The 22,633-nt window shown below is 37.1% G+C and overlaps 2 protein-coding genes across 3 annotated transcripts in view; one reads left to right on the forward strand and one right to left on the reverse strand.

Moving 5' to 3' along the window:
- Nucleotides 1–6,041, reverse strand: part of GALK2 (galactokinase 2) — a 141,116-nt gene extending 135,075 nt beyond the window's left edge. The window contains exons 1-2 of the mRNA XM_029237201.1: nt 5,754–6,041; nt 4,935–5,097 (exon numbers count right to left, since the gene is read on the reverse strand). Coding sequence (XP_029093034.1) covers nt 4,935–4,999 — 65 coding nt within the window. The 5' untranslated portion in view covers nt 5,000–5,097; nt 5,754–6,041. The remainder of the gene's footprint in view (nt 1–4,934; nt 5,098–5,753) is intronic.
- An 82-nt stretch (nt 6,042–6,123) lies between these two features.
- The window catches only part of COPS2 (COP9 signalosome subunit 2), a 29,315-nt gene continuing 12,805 nt past the window's right edge, over nt 6,124–22,633 (forward strand). Inside the window, exons 1-4 of one of the 2 annotated variants that reach the window (XM_029237205.1) lie at nt 6,124–6,265; nt 17,887–18,000; nt 18,663–18,740; nt 21,110–21,235. In XM_029237205.1, the coding sequence (XP_029093038.1) occupies nt 6,212–6,265; nt 17,887–18,000; nt 18,663–18,740; nt 21,110–21,235 (372 nt within the window). In that variant the 5' untranslated portion in view covers nt 6,124–6,211. The remainder of the gene's footprint in view (nt 6,266–17,886; nt 18,001–18,662; nt 18,741–21,109; nt 21,236–22,633) is intronic. The other variant, XM_029237206.1, reaches the window with a different exon arrangement.

A 22,633-nucleotide genomic window follows, 5' to 3' on the forward strand; every position in this document is an offset into this window, starting at 1 on the left:
TGTTGTCGTTATGGCTATCTGAAATTACATTAATTATTTATTGATGTTTATATCTATTATGTCTCCACCATTAGACTTTACATTCCATGTTTCATCCATTGTTCTATCAGCATTCATTCACTTAGCAAATGTTTATCAGGTGCTACTATGTTCTAAGCACTAATCCAGGTACTCAGGATACAACAATAAACATAAACAAAAAGGTCCTGTTATTATGACAAATCAAAATTTAATAAAAGAATTTACTATAAAAATTGATACAAACTCTGCATATAATACACATTCCAACAAGAAAATGAAATCTGATGAGCAAAAATTTAGATTAACTTGATTTTGAAATTAGAAGTTTGCATTTCAAGCTTAAAGTATACATTAGATGGGCCAAACTGCACATAAATTGCCCCAACTTAAAACTATATGTATGGGAATTTCCTGGTGGTCCAGTGGTTAGGACCTGGTGCTTTCACTGCCATGGCCCACTTTCAATCCCTGGTTGGTGAACTAAAAAACAAACAAAAATGCAGAGTGTGGTCAAGAAAAACTATATGTTGTTTTTGCTTTTCACTGTCTTGACCCAGAAACTAAATATAGTACCAAGGCTGTTCAAACCTGACAATATTTTCTACATCTTATCTTGTCATAACCATTCAGTGTTGCCCAACTCAATAAGTTATGATTATTATCTTAAGTGATTTTTTTCTTTTTTAAGAATATGTTTGGAAGGGATCTCAGGTGACTTGCATAATTCAAGGATTTATTTTTCTAGGAAAAAACTGAGCTAGTCAAAACAACCTATAACATCTAAGCCTGTTGCATTCTTTTTTTTTAAAATTTTTTTTTATTTTTTGGCCGTGCCATGTGGTATGTGGGATCTTAGTTCCCCAACCAGGGATCGAACCTGTACCCCCTGCAGTGGAAGCTCGGAGTCTTAACCACTGGACTGCCAGGGAAGTCCCAAGCATGTTGCATTATAATGAGAAACAGCTTTTTTTTTTAAATTTTGATTCTCCGATCAATCCATAAAACTAAATCTAAGCCATAATGCAGCAGTAATAGTATTAATAACTCATACGGAATCCAGAATGCTGAGGTCTCAAACTAAGTCCCTAGTTGAGGGTAGGAATGAGAGTAGGGATGAAAGACTGGGGTAGAGAAAAGATAGGTACAGATTCTGAGAAGTAGGAAAAAGCTGAAGGAAACAGGGGAAAGCTCTGGTTTAAAAGAAGTCAAAAACGATAAACAGATTTAATCTCTGGAATCTGAGATAGTTACAGTATAATTGTGTCGGCTCCCTACTTTGCCTCCGCACCACACGTCTTGCTGAAAAGGGCGCTCAGGGACTTAACCTGGCGGTCCAGTGTTTAAGACTCCTCACTTCCTGGACTTCCCTGGTGGCACAGTGGTTAAGAATCCACCTGCCGCATAGCACAGGGAGATCAGCTTGGTGCTTTGTGACCACCTAGAGGGGTGGGATAGGGAGGGTGGGAGGGAGACGCAAGGGAGAGGAGATGGGGGATATATGCATATGTATAGCTGATTCACTTTGTTATAAAGCAGAAACTAACACACCATTGTAAAGCAATTATACTCCAATAAAGATGTTAAAAAAAAAAAAAAAGAATCCGCCTGCCAACGCAGGGGACACGGGTTCGAGCCCTGGTCCGGGAAGATCTCACATGCCGCAGAGCAACTAAGCTGGCGTGCCACAACTACTGAGCCTGTGCCCTAGAGCCGCGAGCCACAACTACTGAGCCTATGAGCCACAACTACTGAAGCCCGCGCGCCTAGAGCCCGTGCTCCGCAACAAGAGAAGCCACCACAATGAGAAGTCCGCGCACCGCAACGTAGGGTAGCCCCCGCTCGCCACCGCTAGAGAAAGCCATGCGCAGCAACGAAAACCCAACGCAGACAAAAATTAATTAATTAATTAATTTTTTAAAAAAAACACTCCATGCTTCCACTGCAGGGGGTACAGGTTCCAACCCTGGTCAGGGAAGTAAGATCCCTCATATGGTGCAGCCCCCCCCAAAAAAAAAACAAATGTGTTCATTTCACAAAACTAGGGAGGTATGATCACCATTTTGGGTGGGAATAAAAATGAGTAGGCATTAGAGATACAAAAATGGCAAATAACATTGCTAAAATTGTGTAAGTGCATTTTACAAGTGACATTTTTCCAAGGCCAAAGTCAATGCAAAAAATGGAAACTCCTAGCCTGCCTACTTATCCTTTATTTGCTCTATCCTTTAATTGCTGTAATTCCCACTACGCAAGTTTAGAGATGGAAGATGTAATTGTAGTGTAGAGCATTCTGAAGGAATACTATGAGTAGAGTAGTTGATCTAGTTAAAAATGATACATGTACTGAGTACTTTGTAAACACCATGTAGTTACATACATCATTTTATTTAATCTGAAGAGACTGAAGCAGATTAAAAGGACAACTAACAAGGCAAGGGCATTAATCTATAAGGTGGATATGTAATGAGATCATGCAAAGTGTATTTATCAGAGCTCCTCTCAGGAAAGAGTGGGCATTAAATGTAGGCAGAAATAACATTTTGATAAGCCACTTAGGTTGGCTGGTAAAATCAAGGGATATGCTCCAACAACAGCAGATAGTCGGCAATTCGCCTCTGAAGGAGAGAAAGTTCCTTCCCTGAGTGAAGTATGTAATTTATGCTACAGCTGATTGCATGACACAATGTTATACTGTTTACTCCTCATTTGACTTCTTTTTTTTTTAAATATTTATTTATTTATTTGGCTGTGCCGGGTCTTAGTTGCGGCATGCAAGATCTTCAGTTGTGGCATGTGAACTCTTAGTTGCAGCATGTGGGAGCTAGTTCCCTGACCAGGGATCAAGCCTGGTCCCCTGCACTGGGAGTATGGAGTCTTAGCCACTGGACCACCAGAGAAGTCCCCCCATTTGACTTCTGGATCCATTTTTCACCCTTCTCTACCCTCCCGGAAGCTGATCTCTAAGGACTGTACCTGGGCTCCTTCACCCTCTGGCTTCTGGTTGGGGTTGGTCACTGGCAAGATATTAGAGGATGGTAAAACAGAGAAGTTGAGATATTGATCACTCCCCCCACACACACGAGTTCACACACCCTACCACAACTTTGCCATAGTTGTGACAGTAGCTATGTTTCCCTATAACCACAGCTGCTGTCGGAGGGTGCATCCTCTAGGGCTCCCACTCTTGCTGGGCTCTGGTAAAACCATTTCTTCCCTTTGCCCCTTCAAGCCTTCAAGAAATGGGATTTCCAGCCTGTTGCTAGTCCCTGTGTGTTTCACCATCCTTGTGGGTTCCCTCAACCCTACCCCATCTCTGTAAATAGTTCCTTCAGAAACTCTTTTCAGTTAACGTCCTCACCCCCGCTCCAGTATGCTATGAGTTTCCTGTCCAGATCTTGACTAACACAAAAGGAGTCCTCCTTTTCTGCCCTTCTAACATACGATGTTCAACCTAAGTAAATGTAGTAAAAAAAAAAAAAAATGTTTTAAGGTAATTGCTCTGAAAGCTTCCAAATCATGAACCTGTTTGGGGTAACCACATGTCTCAATCCAGCACTGGGGAGTCATGAATGCTAGAGCATGCTTAAATATATCATGCTTTCACTGAGCATGCTGACTTTCAGAGGTAAGTAAAATAGTTGTGTCCTCAAGGAGCTTTCAGCTTAATAAAGAATAAATACAAAATAATCATAATACAGGATAACATAAAATTATCAAAAATATACTTTTTTTTTTTTTTTGCGGTACGCGGGCCTCTCACTGTTGTGGCCTCTCCCGTTGAGGAGCACAGGCTCCGGACGCGCAGGCTCAGCGGCCATGGCCCATGGGCCCAGCCACTCCACAGCATGTGGGATCTTCCCGGACCGGGGCACGAACCTGTGTCCCCTGCATCGGCAGGTGGACCCTCAACCACTGCGCCACCAGGGAAGCCAAAAATATACTTTTAAAGGGTCAAATTCTGTTGGGAATTAAATGGTCTATTATCTTTCACAAAACTGCCAAGACAATTCAATAGAGAAAGGATCATTTTTTTTGACAAATAATGCTGGAACAATTTGTTATCCATATGCAGAAAAATATAAACCTCTACATTTACCTCACAGTATATACAAAAATTAAACTTGAACTATATCATAGATCTGAATGTAAGAATTAAAACTACATAAAACTTCTAGAAGAAAACAAAAGAGAAAAATCTTAGTGCCCTTGGGTATGGCAAATATTACTTAAATACAACAAAAAGTATAAAGAACACTTACAACTCAATGGTAGTAAGATAACCAATTTAAAAATGGGCAAAAGGGTGCCTGCTTCAGCAGCACATATACTAAAGCAACCTAAATGTTCATCAACAGAGGAATGGATAAAGAAGATGTGGTACATATTACAATGGAATATCACCCAGCCATAAAAAAAGAACAAAATAATGCCATCTGCAGCAACATGGATGGACCTAGAGGCTGTCACAGTGAGTGAAGAAAGCAGATACAGAAAGACAAATATCATATGATACCGCTTATATGTGGAATCTAGAAAAAACGGTACAAATGAACTTATTTACAAAACAGAAGTAGAGTCACAGATGTAGAAAACAAACTTATGGTTACTGGGGGATAAGGGGGAGAGATAAATTGGGAGAGTGGGACTGAGGTATACACACTACTATATATAAAATAGATAACTAATAATAACCTGTTGTATAGCACAGGGAACTCTACTCAATACTCTGTAATGGCCTATATGGGAAAAGAATCTAAAAGAAAAAAAGAGTGGATATATGTATAACTGATTCACTTTCCTGTACACCTGAAACATAACATTGTAAATCAACTATACTCCAATAAAAAATTTTAAAATTATTTTAAAAAACACAAAAACAAAAACAAATGATTACTAAAAAATCCAGTACTTACTTTCCTGGCGCTCCCAATTCAGGGAGCATGGGTTGATCCCTGGTCGGGGAACTAAGATTCCGCATGCCACAGGAACAAGCAAACAAAAAAAAGCAGTTTACTCAGTAACTGCCAAAATGGAAAAAAAAAATCCAGTCTGCAATTCCTCTTCCTGGACTTTTTCCTAAGGAAAAATAAAGTGACAATGATACTCGCTCCAGAATTGTTTAAAATGGTGGTACTGTTGCAATATTCAAAATGTGTAACAATAATAGCATGCTTAAGTAAACTACGGTGCATTGGTACATTCAACCAAGGGCTTATTATGCCGCCATTAAAATAATCGTTGTCAACAATATATTGCATACATTGTCCTATGCTGTTACATAACTAGGTGCAGAAAGAATCTGAAATTATATCTGTGCTATAGCTATATAAAATTTGTGAATTCAAGTGGACAAAACTGGAAGTTTATATGGAAAATGTTTGAAAAGCAGTTTTTTCCCCTTCATTTCATTTTTTTTATTTCGAATTCTACTAATGATGTTGTGCAACAATAACGCATTTTTTAAAAAAACAGTCGTTAGCTGTTACCTTAATACGGTCCCACGGGCAGTAAAGGTTAGTTTATAATTCGTTGAACAACTGAATAGGACTTCAGATGCCTCCAATGATTGATACTTTACTAATTTGAGATATCCACAGAGTCGTTTTGCCGACTACAAATATAACAAACATTACGTGTAAATCGTGCTGCCGAAAGGTTTCCAAACATCACATGACCACCCACCAAAATGTGTGGGCTAAATGCACATCGATAATCATGGCAAAAATAACTACCTGTCACATAGGATAGGCATGTCAGACTTTTCTCCGCGAAAGGCTGCTGGTCCCAAGCTGCCTCTTACTTTCACCAGAATGAAATGGTTCCAGAATCCCAGGCAAGGGAGGATACTGTTCCCTTGCCCAGGAGGCTGGAAACGGCTCGTTGTGAGCTCAAGGTTTCCAAAGCCCCTCAGCCGAGATCCGCAACACTCGAGGATTCCCTAGTTGCTAGGTTTAGTTGCTAAGGCACCAACCGTCTCACAGGAAGAGGGAACGGTGCAATCGCTTTCGGCGTCGGAGCGAATCCTCTGGAAACCGAGCTCATTTGTTCCGGGAGGAAACAGTCAGCTCCTCTAAGGGCGACGGGAAGGCGAGGAGAAGCTGGGAGTGACGCCTCTGAGCCGCGGAGGATTGTGGGAGGAGGTTGTCTCCAATTTCTCCTCCCCCGCTCCCCCCCCCCCGTCCCAGCCAAGATGTCTGACATGGAGGATGATTTCATGTGCGATGATGAGGAGGACTACGACCTGGTGAGGCGCAGGGAACAGAACTCTGGGACTGGAGGTGGCTTCTGGCTTTAGGGGCCGGGGCGGCCGCGGCCTTTCCCCGTTGAACATGTGCTCCTTCCAGCCTCTCCCGGTGCAGTGACAGGACGAGTTTACCTCCTCCCCCTTCCCGCACCGGGCCCGGGCCCTGCCTCTCCAGCATGGGGGAAGGGAGGGTAAAGGAGGCAGCGAAGGGGTCCCGAGCATTGCGCTCCAAGTCCAAGCGCCTCCTCCGTTTACCCCTGGCCTCCAGCGCCCGGTTCTGTATGCCTCCTACCTCTTGCCTACCGCGCGAGCCGCCTTGGGGACCGTGCAGTGGTCTAGGCCCCGGCGATGCCCTTTCGGGCCCAGCATTCTCGGCCCCTCTTATTCACACTTGAATTGAGCGGGTGCGAAATGCTGGGAGAGGGGTCCGAAAACTAGGAGGCCTTACTGCTCCCAGGCCTGACAGCGAAAAGCTACTTGTGAGTCTCCTGGAAACAGAGCTTAATTAGTCTTGTCCAGGGTCCGTTTTGGTTTAAGGTAAAGGTGCAGTAGAGAACTGAGAGCAAGGCTAGCTTTAAAAAAGTAGTTTAACTACTTGTTTAAAGAGAAAAGCTGGTAAGGAGGTTTTGCTTTTTGTTTGGGGTTTGGCGGGTGGGGTGGTATAAGGGGATTGACACATTGGCTTTTATTTTGACTTAGAAATTTCCCAATATTCAAGGTTAAAAATATCAACAGTGTAGAACTAAACGAATTTCTGTAGCTGAATGGTGATTTTTAAAGATTCAAGGTTTAATTTATGAACAGATTTACAGGTTTTTAAAAATTCACTAACATTTCAAGTTGATATTCAAAAACATTACCTGTGTGGGAACTAAGAAAGATTATCTGGACCAAGAATTAGCGTCAACTTGGCTTTGCTTTTTATTTGGGGGTGTTTTTGTGCATGGTTCTTGTATATTATGGTGATGCTGCATTATCGTAAAGTTATGAAATAGTTGCTTAGGGAAGTCTGTCTCATATTTTAAGTGCCAGAGGGTTCTCAAGATATTAATATATCGTTTTGAATTAGTGTAAATCTTTTTATAGTCGTTCCCAATTAATCTTTCCCTTTTAAAAGAAGGCATATTTGCAAAAGGGAGAGGGAAATGCTTGTTATTACCTGAAATTTATAGTAGAGGTGTTGATAATTCCTAAAGTTAAGCGCAGAGTTTTGCTAATAGTTAAGATTTCTGCCTTACATTTTAGTTTCTTCAGATCAAGCCAGTTTTAGTCAGTGCCCTAAGTCTATTAAGAATATGCTACTTGTAATATTTTGTGCATTTTTATTTATTATATGTTTACTTATATTACAGGTATTTTTTAACTACAGAAGTGTTTCTTTTAACTGTTCTAACTAGTGTTTTTACATGTTTGTACCTATCTCTTTTCTAAGCAATAGTTTTTTGAATACATGACTTATTAGCACTATGAGTGAGTCTCTAACGTAAGAATGACAATGAGAACCTTACAGTCCCATGAAGTACTCAGTTCATTTTTGCAAGGATTTTAATTAAACAAACATGATTTAACTTGGCTGTGTTTCTCCAGCCTTTGAGGGCCTACAGTACATGTACAATATAAAATTGAACATGTAGTTTTAACCTTTTTTTAAAATTTCTTAACCAAAAAATGTAAGATTTTACACTACCACACACAATTAAATAATAATTCCCCACTCCAGCATTCTGTTAAATAGTCCTCCCCCCATATCTCTCTTACATAGATATCATATTAATTTATTTTTTACTTCCTTAGTTAATTTCCTTAAGCCACTATGTTTAAAAAAAAAGATTAAGAGGGCTGGTTGCCATTTCATGCTTACATGTTGCCAAAAGAAAAGTTGTTGTTTTTGTTTTTTAATAGTTATTTGCCTGGGTCTTTTCTGTTTTTTTGTTTCTTAGAATTTAAAGAGTCAGAATTGACTTGCTGTTTTAGGGAAACTTCTTTTTTATTAAAAAATGTATTGTTTGTTGGAAAGTTTGCCACCACCTCATTTTAGTCAAAAGGTTAACAAGAACCATGAGTATCCTAGCTACAGATATATTCAGTATATATTTTATAAGTTGTCTGTTGATAAATTTTAATACCCTAAATCACTTCTTGTTCTTGCCCAATCTAGTAGAAATAGGTAGTTAGGATACCACTGGAAAAAGTAAAAATTTGTTTCCAAAACTCTACTGTTTTATCGAAAAAAGTAAATAATGATTTGTGCCCAAGAGCTAAAGGAGAATTAAGTTGGTTAAAAAAAGAAGAGACAAACATGAAATTAATTCAATAGGCTTGACCTCTTATTTCTGAGAGCTTTTTGACTTTTATTTGAGGCAGAAGCAGGCATTTTCTAAGCATAGGAGTGAATGGAGAAGTAGAAGACGGTACTGGTAAATGTCTTTTAATCCAATGGTAATTTTACAGATTTATATACGATAGTGTTAATAGTAACAATAATAATAAGTAATAACTATAGTGCCGTTCATTAAGTTAATAAGGCCCTAGATAGATAAGTTAACTGTATTGTAATTCCACATTTCAGCCATTCTAGCATGAAGTTGATTGGTACTTCTAATAATCTTTTAGAAGGATTTAAGACAGACTGATGTAATACCAAAAATTATTCTTTAGTAGTTCCTCTTATAGGTATTGTATATTTGAACTTAAATGTTATTATTAGAAAAAAAAATGTTGAAAAGGTAGACTAATTCTACTTGGTTAGATGTATTACTGAAATGTGAGCCTCTTTATAGTCACCTAGTCAGGTTTATAGTTGTGATTCGTGAATGAATGTTTACTATTATTGTTATTCTTGTCTTAATAAATAGCTGTTTTAATGCCCTAGAAGTTTATTTCTTTTTTTCTACTTTTTGGGGGGAGAGAGAAGAGTCTTAGCTATAGGATATCTTACAGAATCTCTTATTTGTCACAACTTTAACAAGATCAGACAAATGTCATGTATGTTATAAACAACCTTAGAACATGGTTTAACAAATTAAAATATAACACTTCCATTTTTTAAAAAGATTTTTGAATGGACATGAATAGAATATACACTTTGAAAAAGAAGTAGATTAATATAGGACAGGGGCAAAAAATAGCTTCAGGGATTTGTGTGTTTAATATTAAGACATTCACTTGTCACTCATTGTACATATAAGGAACTTGGAGGTTATAGGTTGTTTTATTCTGAGACTGTTGTCTCAGTCACAAGCTTGACAAACAAAATGTTGGGGATCTTTAAGAACAGATTTTCAAACAGTATACTTTTTGTGGTCTGGGCCATTGTTTTTTATGCTGTACACACATTTGGAATTCTGCATGTAGTCTTCACAAAGATGAAGTTTGATTATACAGTTGAGGCTTAAAAAAAACATGACAGGGAATTCCCTGGCAGTCCAGTGGTTAGAACTTGGAGCTTTCTTTGCCATGGGCTCAGGTTTAATCCCTGGTCGCGGAATTAAGATCCCACAAGCTGCTCAGAGTGGCCAAAAAAAAAAGACATGTTTAATTGTAAATAATTGGAAACACCCCCCAAATTATCAGTAGTACGGGAATACTATTAATATTAATAAGATAATAATAGATAAATTATGATATATCCATGTGATGGAAAGTATGTCAGCATTTCAAACCATGCTTCTAAAGAATATCCAATGATATGAAAAAATTGATAAATTAGTCAGTACTCTTGGGTGTAAGGGAGGACAGGAATACATGTCACACTAGCTTAAACTAAAAAGAGTGTGTATTGGCTCACATCACCAGGAAGTGTAAATATGGCTGGATTCATGGCTCAGATAATGATGCTGGGTCTTATTCTGTTTCTGTCTCTTCCTGGGCTGCTTTCCTCACTGTATTGGCTTAATTGCCTTCACATTATATCACAAGATCTTGTGATATAATGTGTTATCTTCCTAGTATTATAACCCCAAAGGCAAAAGAGCCTTCCTTGCTAGCTCTAACAGTGAAACCCAGGAAGAACTTTTATTGATTCACCTTAGGCCTGCATTGCCTTCTTCAAACCGCTCAGTCACTGTAGAGAGGGAGGATAGGTTGCTTCCCCTGCCCTGTGGGAGGAGCATTATAATTGAAAACCCTCACCTAGGAGAGGAACAGTCAGTCACCATTGCTGTGCACATAGTGAACACATGTCCACTATAAATATGTAATCCATATTATGATTTTATTGGGTGGGGCTAAAATTCATTTTGCTGGGTGGGAAAAATATAGAAAAAATGTCTGGAAAATAAGAAAAGTGTCAGGAAAATTAAAATGTGTTTATTTCTTGCAAACCTTTCACAGTGAACCTGCATTTTATTGCCGGGGGGGAGAGGGGATGGTTTACAGGGTACAAATGTTGAACAGAAATCTTACTTTGATCTTGGCGGGGGGGTGGGGGGGCATGACAAACTGATTTTTGTCATTGCTCAAAATTTTTTAGAGTTCTTCAGAACCTGAAGCATCTAGCTTTTTAAAATAGGTAATACGTGCACATGGTTCAAAAACGTGAAATGTTAAAATAAAATTTCCATTTTTGTTCCGTATTTGCCCAGTTCCCATTCCTCCCCATAGGTAACCAAATACACATTTTTATCTCACTCCCCTTTTTTAAACCAAGATGTAGCATATTTAGCATATTATATATATTGTTCTACACTTGGTTTTTTACTTTATCTTAGAGATTATTCCATAGAACTATGCAGAGAGATTACTTATTTCTTTTTATAGCTGCATTCATTGCGTGGATGTACCATACTTCATTTAACCAGTTCTCTATTGATGAGAATTTGGCCTGTTTCCTTTTGCTGTTGTAAACAGTGTGCAGCTTCTTTTTTTTTTTTTTTTTAACTTGAGCTATAGCCAAGTTTTATCCATTCTATAGGTGTCAAAAATTGTGTGAGTCGGGTTTGATAAATAAGTTGGGCCGTCAAACTGGATGATGCTGTTTTAGGTCGGAAACATCTAACTTAAGAATTTCAGAAGTGTTACTTAATAATCCATGTCAGTATAATTGGAATAATTTACCAGTAATTTACCACCTCTTAAATTTACTACTTTAAAGAACATTGGTTTGAAATATAAGTTTGGGTGTATTTTCAAAAAGGCCTGTTGCATTACCTCATAGTTGTATCCTATATAATGAAATTAGAGAGGTTCAAACAAGGATAACTAATGACAAGGATGTCATTATAAGATCTCCCATAAGTAATGAGAGACAGCTCTTATGTGCTAACAATGAGATAAATTTTTTCACCCCTAATGTAAATCTGTAAAGTATGAATACCCAACAGAATAAATTTGTACTTGTGTACCATGTCCCAAAATGAACACATGGATCTCAGCAAGAATTAGAGATCAACCCCCATAATTGACAGGAGAGGAACTGAAACATCCAGTGTAAGTGACTTACCTAAATTTACGTGACAAATTAGTGGCCGAGTCAAAACTAGAGCCCAAGTCTAATGACTTTAATGATGTCTTGTTGGAAAATTTAATTTGAAGACTGAAAGTTTAGGACAGATAAAAGAATGTTTTGATTTATACCATAGACAAATTAGGATCCATTACCTTGAATGAAATTTTTAAAAGTTTGGTTAATTTTATGAATGGCTAAACCACAGTTGGCTACCTAGTACTTGGATTAAATCTCATCCTTAAGGATAATGAGACTTTGCCCTTTGCCCTAGATGCCCAACATCTAGTATAGCTGTCTAAACATGGTCAAGGCTTGGGAAGCATTGTTAATGGTGAGTCTTGTTTCCCTAGAGCGCGTTTCTTAAGACCTCTATTGGCAAGAGACACAAGTACATGAACTATGAAACCGACCCTGTTCAGCAGTGGCTACATTCCAACATAGAGTCAAAATTGTCCCTACCTATTGTGTGTTGTGTTATTTTGGAACATTCACCCACTTTTCATTTCAATTAAGCAAACACTTACTGAGCATTTTGTAATATACCAGGCTCTGGGGATACCAAGATGAGTAAAAGTAAGTTCTTGCTTTTGAGAAGCTCTTGGTGGGGCAGGTGAGGGGAGAGGGGAGGTGGGAACAGCAAACACACAAGACTCCGTCTTAGAGACATGCCATGTCATGTAGAAGCATGACTGAGGAGAAAATTTATTTTGCTAAGAAGAGTTGGAGAAAGAATCACAAGGTAAGCCTTGATGAATACCTTTCTCAGGAGTGTTAGGGGTGGGGCACATCATAGGAAAAAGTGGGAAGTTTGTTGGAAGGGGCGGTGGATTAGAATTCCTAGCAGAGAGACCAGTGTATGCCAAAGCAGAGATTTTGAAGTACATGGCATATTTGGGGGGAAGAAAGAATAGATTTGGTTGGTGTAGATGGGTATGTAATTGCTTTGGGAAGATGTCAGGACATGAGTTATTATGTAAGTGGGTTGGAACTATTATGAACTTCAGTGGATTTTTAAAAATCCCTTTAACACTGTACAACTGCTTGGTTTTTCATATATTGCTTAAATTCTTTGGTTTTTTTTAAAGCATTCTTAATATGTAGGTTAAAATTTCAATTTCTCTTTTTAAAACATTTCATTTATGCTTTTATAAATTATAGTTATCACCTCTTCATCTGACATAAGGGAATTCAATTAGCAATATTTACTTAATACTTTTCCTATATTCCCTGTTTTGACTAATGGTATTGTGTGTAACCAAGTCAGCAATAGTCTTTAGAGATAACTTTTCCCCTTTCTTGTGCACATATGATGTGTCCTTTTTATTTTACATCCTTAACATCGCATATATTTATTCTATCCCCTTCCTCTTCTCCCTTTTCTACTACTTGGATCAGACCTTCATCATGTCTTGGCCAGAGTGTTGTAAGAGTATCCAGTGGGCTACTTCATTACTACCAGAATGCTCTTCCTAAAACACAAGTCTAACTCCCTATAAAACATTTTAGTGCGTCTCCATTTGATCTTAACTCCTTGCTAGACTTGAACAGTTCTACTGTCCAGTTTAGCTCTTATCAGCTCTACACACATCCTGTGTTTCAGCCCAATCAGACTATTGATGGTTCTTCCAAATATGCAATGCCATTTCAAACTTCCGTGCTTTTGCATGGTTAATTGTTTTATTTCCGGTGCCTTGTCTCATCTCTGGGAACTTCTATTCCTACTTTTAGACCTGGTTCAGGTAACTTTTCCCTCTTCTAACTCATTCAAGAGTAGTTGATTACTCCTCTTCTGAGCTGCCACTGTACCTAGTATGTGTCTCTGTTACTGCTTTTATTGTGTTATATTGGTGTTTCATTTGCATATCTGTCTCAGACCATGAATAGCTTGAGGGGAAAGACTTAATTTGCATTTGTTGAGCAACATTTAATTGCTGGTTTATACTAAAGATCATTATCATTGAGTATAAATAATAGATACAAGTAATATATAATAGATATTCTACACAAAAGAATTATTCTAAAGACTTCTCAAAATATCTTCAGTGTAAAAATCATGCCAGTGTAGTAAGTGAATAGTTTGCTGTAGCATAGTTTGTATTGATGGTGTGATTCACTGAGCTGCAAATGACAGGTTAGTGATGTCATGGAGGCTGCAACATGGTGTTGCAGATCGTAACACGGGACTGCCTAATTATAAGAAACCAATCAGTAATGTATCAGCTGTGCCAATTCTCATGTATTTATACATTTCAGCAGTAACACTTAAGAATTGAATTGCAATTATGCAAAAAATATACATTTCACTTCTTAACCCATGCAATATGAAAAACCAAAATAACATATTCACAAAATGCTGAGGGCTGGATTAAGTCTTATCTCAATTGTAGTGATTTGGGGGAGTTATGTAGAAGTTAGAAATATCATTAGCTGGAGCCAGTCAGTTCCCAGAGGTTGGAGGTAGTCAGTCTTGTACTACAAGAGACATTCAGACATGGTAGGAAATGTAAAGGTTCCTGCCTTCAACAATGTTATAATCAGTTCAGTAATTTCCAGTAATTGAATTTAACCTTCTGGCAATTCCATGTCCTATTCATGTGTGCCTCTCAGCTTCTACTGGTCAGTTTTTTTTTCCTAATCCATTATGGGTTAAGAAACCAAAAATAAATGGGCTTTGAGTAGGAGTCCAGATTCTTAGACTTGGTGATAGATGTAAATCAAAGATATTTTGCTTCCAAGTTCAGGGGTGCATTCTGAAGTTTTGGGTTGCATAAAGGTCATTTTCTGGTTCTAGCTATTCCCATATATTATTGAACAGTTACTAGAGAATAACTGAGAAGAACTGATTTCCAAAGATGAGAGTAGGTTTTATAGCTATGATTCTTTACTCCAAGTCTTCCCTGAGGAGGTGATGCTTAAGCTGTAATGACATGCAGTGGTTAATGGGATGAAGAGAAGTAGAAAGAAAAAGGAATGTCATGTAAAGGTGAGAACAAGTTTGGCAACTTGTGAGGTAAGGCCAGGGTGGCTGCAGCAAAGTGAATGAGGGAGAGCTTGACAGGAGATATGGTTGGGTGCATAATCGAGTCACATTTTGGTGATTTTTGAACTTGATTTTAAGAGCAATGGGAAACCATAAAATGTAAATTATCTCATTCCTCTCCTCAAAAATGAAGATTATTCTGGCTGCTTACCCTAAGAAGACTGGAATTTGAAAGTTAAAAAGGAGAATGGGGGGCTTCCGTGGTGGCGCAGTGGTTGAGAGTCCGCCTGCCGATGTAGGGGACACGGGTTCGTGCCCTGGCCCGGGAAGATCCCACATGCCGCGGAGCGGCTAGGCCCGTGAGCCATGGCCGCTGAGCCTGCGCGTCCGGAGCCTGCGCTCCGCAACGGGAGAGGCCACAACAGTGAGAGGCCCGCGTACAGCAAAAAAAAAAAAAAAAAAAAAAGAGAATGAGAAGGTTATAGTTGTGGAGAGATGAAAGTGGCGTGGTAGACTAGGGTGGTGGCGGGGCAGGGGGGAGTGGATGGACTTGGGATTCATGTTCAAGGTAGAATCAGTAAGGACTTTTTATGTTCCAGCAGTATGATTGCTTTTAGTTGTTTAGCTATCTCCCGTTACAGTTTCATGTCTGCTTTTCTCTTTTCCCCTTTCTTGTTTTGTCCAGCATGCAAACTCCCATTTATCTTTCACAACCTGGCTCAGAAGCCATTACTCTCATAACATGATTTGGTGTATACACTGGCATGTTCATTATTTATTAATTGCTTTTTTAGTTTAATCAGTTTTACTGTAGTCAAACCTAAATTACAGGGTTAGGAAGTGAATGAGTGATTATGAACTTTACGCACTACTCAGAATTTGATCCCAACTGTAAGAGAAGTGTTCCAGAGGATTTTCATATGTTGAGCATAACTGAATTCCTGATACTTACATTTGTGAGACAGAGTGCCAGTGCTTCACAGGAAGTATCTTTATACAAGGAAATAATTATCCTCCAGAGGGCGCACATTACAAAGCCATTGTGGTCAGCTAAAACTGATTCTATACTAAGATCAAACACCTCCCTCCATCTACTGGTCATAGGAAAAATTCGTCTTGTGTTTACATATTTTTGAGCTTTCTAACACTACACTCATGTGCATTTTTTCTTTCATGTGCCTTTATGAGACAATACAAAATTTCTCATAAGTATCTGCAAAAAAGTTTACCTGTACTTGGATTTAGAAATAGCTGTTCTTGTCTTTTTCTGTTTACTTTCAGGCACAATTCTGAATTTGGCATAAACTTGCCCTTTGTAATGACTCGTAGCTGAAAGAAATAATCTTCCCTCTTCCTAAAATAATAGTTTTTACTACACTAATTTATGTATATTTTATAATCCTCATCATTAAATTGAATATCATATCCTGGAACTATTTTAAACTCTTGTTTATACTGCTCCACAAAATAGTGTTACTCCAATTTTTCTTGGTGCTTTATTGTTCCATAACTAGGAACTGAATTTATGTGATGAAAAGTCACATAAAACTATATAAATAAATTTTGTTTTATTTATTTTGATTTGTTACAAGACTAAAGTGTGTTAATATAACTAAACAGCTGTTGAGTAATGTGGAATGCACATAAAGCAAATATTCTTATATAGTTATATTTAGTAACAGAGTACTTGCTATATATAGATTACCATCCTCGTTAGTCAGGCCATGTTAGAATAATGAAATTTAGACTTAGGGAGTAGCAAAAGTTAGATTATGGAGTTAAAGGTGAGTAGGTAACATTTACATAATAATTAGTATTCACATTGATTTTTCTCAGGTTCCATTATCAACAAAAGGTTAACCACTACAGAACTGAAGATCATAACCAATATTTCTTTACAATTTGCTTTGTGTTGATTCTGTGGAAATCATAGTTTTGACCTGAAGGAAAGAAATGATTCTACAGTAGTTCAAGACCCCCGGTGTTTGCCTGAAACCAAGGACAGTACTAAACCATATATATGCTATGTTTCTTCCTATACATACATACCTGTAATATAGTTTAATTTATAAATTAGGCACAGTAATAGATTAACAAGAATAATAAAATAGAACAATTATAACAATATACTGTAATAAAAGTTGTACGAATGTGGTCTCTGTCCTTAATTAACTCCTTCAACTTTGCCAGAAATGTGACAATGACTTCTTCATTAGCAGATGTAGCCTCTCCAGTAATTTTTATATTTTTCAGTCCAAACCTGTTCCTGAAACTATGCAACCATCCCTTACTTGCAGCAAATGGCTTGGTGTCACTCGTTTCAGGGAATCCTTTGCTGACGTCTTTGTATAGGCTCAATGTTTTCTGGCATAATACATTACCATCGGTCAGAACATGTTTTCTGTTCATGTCCTTCACCCACAAATTTAATGCCTTTTTCATCTTAACTAAGTACTTTTCACACACTGTGGCCGTAACTTCTGCAACAGCAAAGCTAGCACAAATTTCTTTTTTCCGTCGCAATTTCATGGATAGAAGATTCGTTCTTACCATGGATCTTAGCAACCTTAGCATACATTTTTTTTCTTTTCCTTAAGTTGAGAACTTTCACCTTTTCAATTAAAAGAAGCACTTTAGGGCCTCTCTTTGGCATATGTGAATTTCTGCCATCACTACTTTTGAGCTTTGGGGCCATTTTTAAGTACAGTAAGGGTAACTTGAACACAAGCACTGTGATACCACAATAGTGGATCTGATAACTGAGCCCAATGTTAAGTGACTCACAGGACAGGTGGGATATGCTGGACAAAGGGATGATTCACATTCAGGGTGGAACAGAGAGAGATGGCAAGAGATGTCTTCGTGCTACTCAGAATGACTCACAATTTAAAACTTATGAATTGTTTATTTCTGGAATTTTCCAGTTTCTATACCTCAACTGATGGAGCAACTGAAACCACAGAAAGTAAAACCACGGATAAGGAGGGACTACTGTCCTCTGCTATCCACTTGATTTGGGGTTTTCCCCTTGTTATTTAACTAATGTTTAAACATCAGTGGGGTTTCACCTATGTAATTAAATTGTTTTGTTTTTTATAAATGTGTGGATTTTCTCTTAACAGTATTCACATTTTAGCAATGTGTGAGTTTCTTTCCTTTTTTTCCTTCATTTTAATATCTCTTTCTAACACACAGGAATACTCTGAAGATAGTAACTCTGAGCCAAATGTGGATTTGGAAAATCAGTACTATAATTCCAAAGCATTAAAAGAAGACGACCCAAAAGCAGCATTAAGCAGTTTCCAAAAGGTTCATATGTTTTCTGGCTGATTCTGTGTCTTATATTTTTCTAAATGATGTCTTAAATCAAGTAAATTCTTTATCTCAGTAATATGTTTGGATACTTAGTGATAATCCTGTAAAATAAGTTTGCATTATGCAACAAAAGCAAATATTTCAAAAGGGCTATCCTTTTGTTTTTTCCAATCAGGTTATCTATAGAGCAGGGCCATTGTCCTGAAAAGCTAGTATGGTTCTGGCAGAAAGAGAATCAACATGCTGGTCAATAGTTACTATCCCTGCAATCCTGTTCCTTTGTCTTTTGGTGACAAATCACACAGGTGTGGTTTCATTATTAAATAGTGTGATTTCTTTACTATTGATAAACTTTTGGGTTATTCTTACCAGTGGATTTTTCAGAGGAATAAAAAGTACTTCTGGGATTGTATAATCAAGAAGTAGTTCTTATTTAATCTTTTGATGAAGAAACTTCAAAATAAGCTCACTTACCTTAAGTAAGCATTTTAAGGCTGGTTTCTTTTCTTAAGCCTATTAAAAATGACATTGAGAAGTAGAGTTCTTGGGGCAGTGTTTTTCATGCATATAATGTAAAATTAGTTTACAACTTAGGTATTGAGTGTCATTAGAAAATAACGGTATTAAATTATACTGGAAGTTTCTTCTTTATTTAGGTTTTGGAACTTGAAGGTGAAAAAGGAGAATGGGGATTTAAAGCACTGAAACAAATGATTAAGATTAACTTCAAGTTGGTAAGATTTGTTTTGAGAGGAATTAAACTGTTAATGAAATTCTGTACTTAAAAACCTCATGGCAACAAAATGTCATTATATCTACTTCTCTAAAATAATTCTGTTGATATGTTTCCATATTTAGCCTACTTTTCATTTGTGACTACAGTAGTACTAAATTTTAAAAATTCTGCATAGGATACAAAGTTTTCTGTTTAAGAAAACTTATCTTTTCGATACATGGGCAGTATTTAGCTGCATTATTAATAGAATGACTTTTCGCTGCCAGGCTAGGTCAATCAGTAGAGCATGAGACTCTTAACAGAGTGACTTTTAAACAAACTATTAGTGTTTATTTTGGAGTTCTGAGGTTCTACTTTTTATTACAAAACGTTCCTCTTCAACTGATTAGGGCCAAAACCTTCATGGCTCCTCTCTTTGTCTCTCACCCCACAAATAATCCATTGGTAAATCCAGGTGGCTTTATATAATCTTCAGAATACGTTCAGTATAGTTTATAATTTAGAGGGCTATGGAAGCATCAGGTGTCTCAGGGGATGGAGATTTTGATTGAACAATTACGGTGACATTATGGGCCCATGTTCAACTCCTAAGATTCTGTGATTTGAAATAATACCAAGAGACCCTATAGAAATCTACTATTTTAACATACTAGCAGTCGTTTAGTTTTTGAGCCCGTTTAAATGTATGCCACCCGTAGGGTTTGATTTTACCATTTTACCTTGAGCCAAGATGGGAAGCAAGTGAAAGGAGAGGATTATTTGTATTTTGTGTTATTTTGCCTACCTTCCTTCTCTACCTTTTATATGCTGTAGTAGCATCTCTGAATAAGTTGTGGTTTACAAGAGTAGTTTCAGCTTCCATCCCTGCTGCCTCATTTTTGAGTTAGATTCAGAGTCGGACTCATGTTTCTGTGTAGTCCTCTTGGGCAGTAAAAAGTTGGAAAGGTTTGTTGTCAGCTGCTCTGTGCATTCACCACTGCAAATAAAAACCAGTAAACCTAATCGTCCCTCGATCTTTAATTACAGTAACATAATTTTTGAAAAATTAGCTTTAAAGTTATTGTGGCATAAGGAAATGAAGTCAAAACTAACTTTTTGCTAAAATCCTATTTCAGTATCAAGATATAATCTCAAAGTTGGGACAGTCATATTTCTGATTTCCATTTTGCTGGGAGATACGTTCTATAACTTGGGTTTTAGTGGCTCATTGAGAGGGTGTTACCTATTATTTACCCCCACGTGGTGCTGGTATACTTGGAAACGAAAGTAGTTTGATGTATATTGCTAAAGCTTTTCTCATTGTTCTATCTGTTTTTTCTCACCTACCCCTACTAGTTTTCTTTTTTGTAATTCACTTGCTTAGAACGTTTCAGGGAGTCTTCTCATGTTTTTCTTTTCTTGTCCTTCATGCTATGTACCAGGGCAGAACATAGTCATAAGCAGAAAAATTACAGTGTCATTAATTTATTCTTCACCCTAATAAATTTACATGTTCTGTCATTCAAGAAAAAAAGCATTGTATCTGCCATTGCTCCACCTCTGTGATTAAAAGTAGAGTGTATTGTTAATCCCAATAAAAAGAGGGATTAACAGCACTTGGAGATTGTGGGGACTGTGGATGCAGGTTATAAGGTTAGACTCATAAGCTGACTTATGTGATATGCTCTGAGGGATGATAGACCCTCTGCCAAAATATTTAAGTGCTGGAAATTTCACTAATAGTCCTTTATTTCCTCAGATCTTACATGTTTCCTGGAATAACCACAGTAATGCAAATAGTCCTGCAAGGAATAGCAACAGTAGCTACATCTGCTATTGAGTAGGGCCTTAGGTGGGAGGACTTTTCCCCTTTTTAGGGGTTGGGAGGACTTTTCTTGATAGTGGGATGAGTACCTGGGCTTGAAGAGATTCTTTCACTTCACATTTTAATATAAAAGCCTGCCAATAATAGGGAGAGAAGAAATACATAACTATTGTTAGAGAGCTTCCTGATGAAGGCGTAAATTTTTAGGGAAGAATATTTGAAAAGTAGGACTTATTTCTATCTTTTGGTCTATGAATATTTTAGTAGTGTTTGTGATTTAAATAAATGTGCTTGTTGTGCCGTGAGGAACAATATCTGAAATTTGGAAAATCTATAAGTGGTACTTTTTCAAAGCCTAACTTCAAAAATTTGATTCATTTACTGAGTAATCGAGTAATTTCAAATTTAAGCTAAATTTTTTGTTTATGTTTCTGTCATATAGGTTCTCGATTATTGAAAAACTATTTTTCAATTAGCTAGTAATATGTACTATAATCTTAATCATGTGTATATATCTTAGTAAATAAATATGTACCTAGTAATGCATTTTTCTTCCCTCACAGACAAATTTTCCAGAAATGATGAACAGATATAAACAACTATTGACCTATATTCGGAGTGCGGTCACAAGAAATTATTCTGAAAAATCCATTAATTCTATTCTTGATTATATCTCCACTTCTAAGCAGGTTAGATTCTGTTTTTCCCTATTAGTACTTATTAATATGTTTATCATTTATACTAAGGGCTTTGTTTTTTTGTTTTTAAGACCTAGAGGTTTTATTTAAGCAGTTATGCTCGTTTTTATTTTTAGTGTGCTTTAAAAATAATGTGTATTTTATTCTTGATTACAGTACTAATTCTATAATATTAAAAGATTATAACCCTAGCTTAATCTCTTTAAATATCATCTTCAGGTACTAACAATCCGCACACAACTTTTGCAGGCTTATACCAGACTCCCATACAGTTACTATCACAGTTCCTTCTAGTAAACTTCATCAGCACTTCAGCTAGCCACCCTGAGCTGCTAATACTTAACAGTGAGTCATAGGTGGTTTGTGTAGATTTGATTAGATAGAGATCCTTGTGAGGAGAACCTGTACTCATATCGATTAGTAATTGGCATTACTCATTAGGTGTTCAATTCAATAAGTTCTATTACAAAGAATAGGTGGATGATGGATGATGAAACTACAGTGGATATGGGGAATGATAGTGCTTTCATTATTCTAGTCTTTGATTATTAAGAAAAGCAATGATTATTTTATTGCTAAGGTAATTTTTAATTGGACTGTTTGTTTATATTCTTTTAAGCAACATAGTCCTAAGTTTTAGCTTTCTTATGCTATGATATTTGAGCACAAGAAGTATTTTCTATATCACTTAGCATTTCTTAGAATGTTTGATAACTCTTCGTACTCAAAAAATGTTCATCTCAGAATCAGCGTCTTTCATTCTGTCTTTTCTGCTAGATGTTGTTTTTATTTCTTGAGGCAGTCTATTTTTACTGTTTATATCTAAAATATATGTAATGGAAATAGAGGAAGATAAACTTATGTTCAGAACATTAACACTTAATGGCACTAATTCTAGAGTTCTTAAATATCAGGGGGCTTTTCTTAAGTGGAAAAATATTTTCTGAGTTTTTACAAACAAGTGTTATCAAAACATTTTTTTGTACATTATTCATAAATGGTATGCCAGATATTGGGGGGATTAAGTAATTTAAAACTTTAAGATTGTGTGTTGCTTCATGCTATTATATGTAAGCTTTTTGTCTTTTTGAAAGTAAGTATAGATATTGGTTGGGCAACACTTGACTTACTGTGCCATCGGCAGTCGTGAATAAATAGGCAACGTTTTCTGAAAGTATCAAGCTTTCCTGTTCTCATGGCCCTCTTACCTCTTGATCCTGTTAAGTAGAGACCTAGAGAATCAGGTACTCAAACAAAGGTAGAGCCAGAAGCGGGGGGAGGGGGACAGAGGAGCTTATCATAATGCAAAACAAACAGCAATTTCCATTAAAAAAGTCAGACTTATGAACTGATGGTGTTAGACTCGGCTAAAATTGTGCTAGACTTTTC

The sequence above is a fragment of the Monodon monoceros genome, unplaced genomic scaffold (assembly GCF_005190385.1).
Source record: "Monodon monoceros isolate NGI ecotype Baffin Bay Population unplaced genomic scaffold, NGI_Narwhal_1 Super_Scaffold_21, whole genome shotgun sequence".
Classification (NCBI taxonomy): domain Eukaryota; kingdom Metazoa; phylum Chordata; class Mammalia; order Artiodactyla; family Monodontidae; genus Monodon; species Monodon monoceros.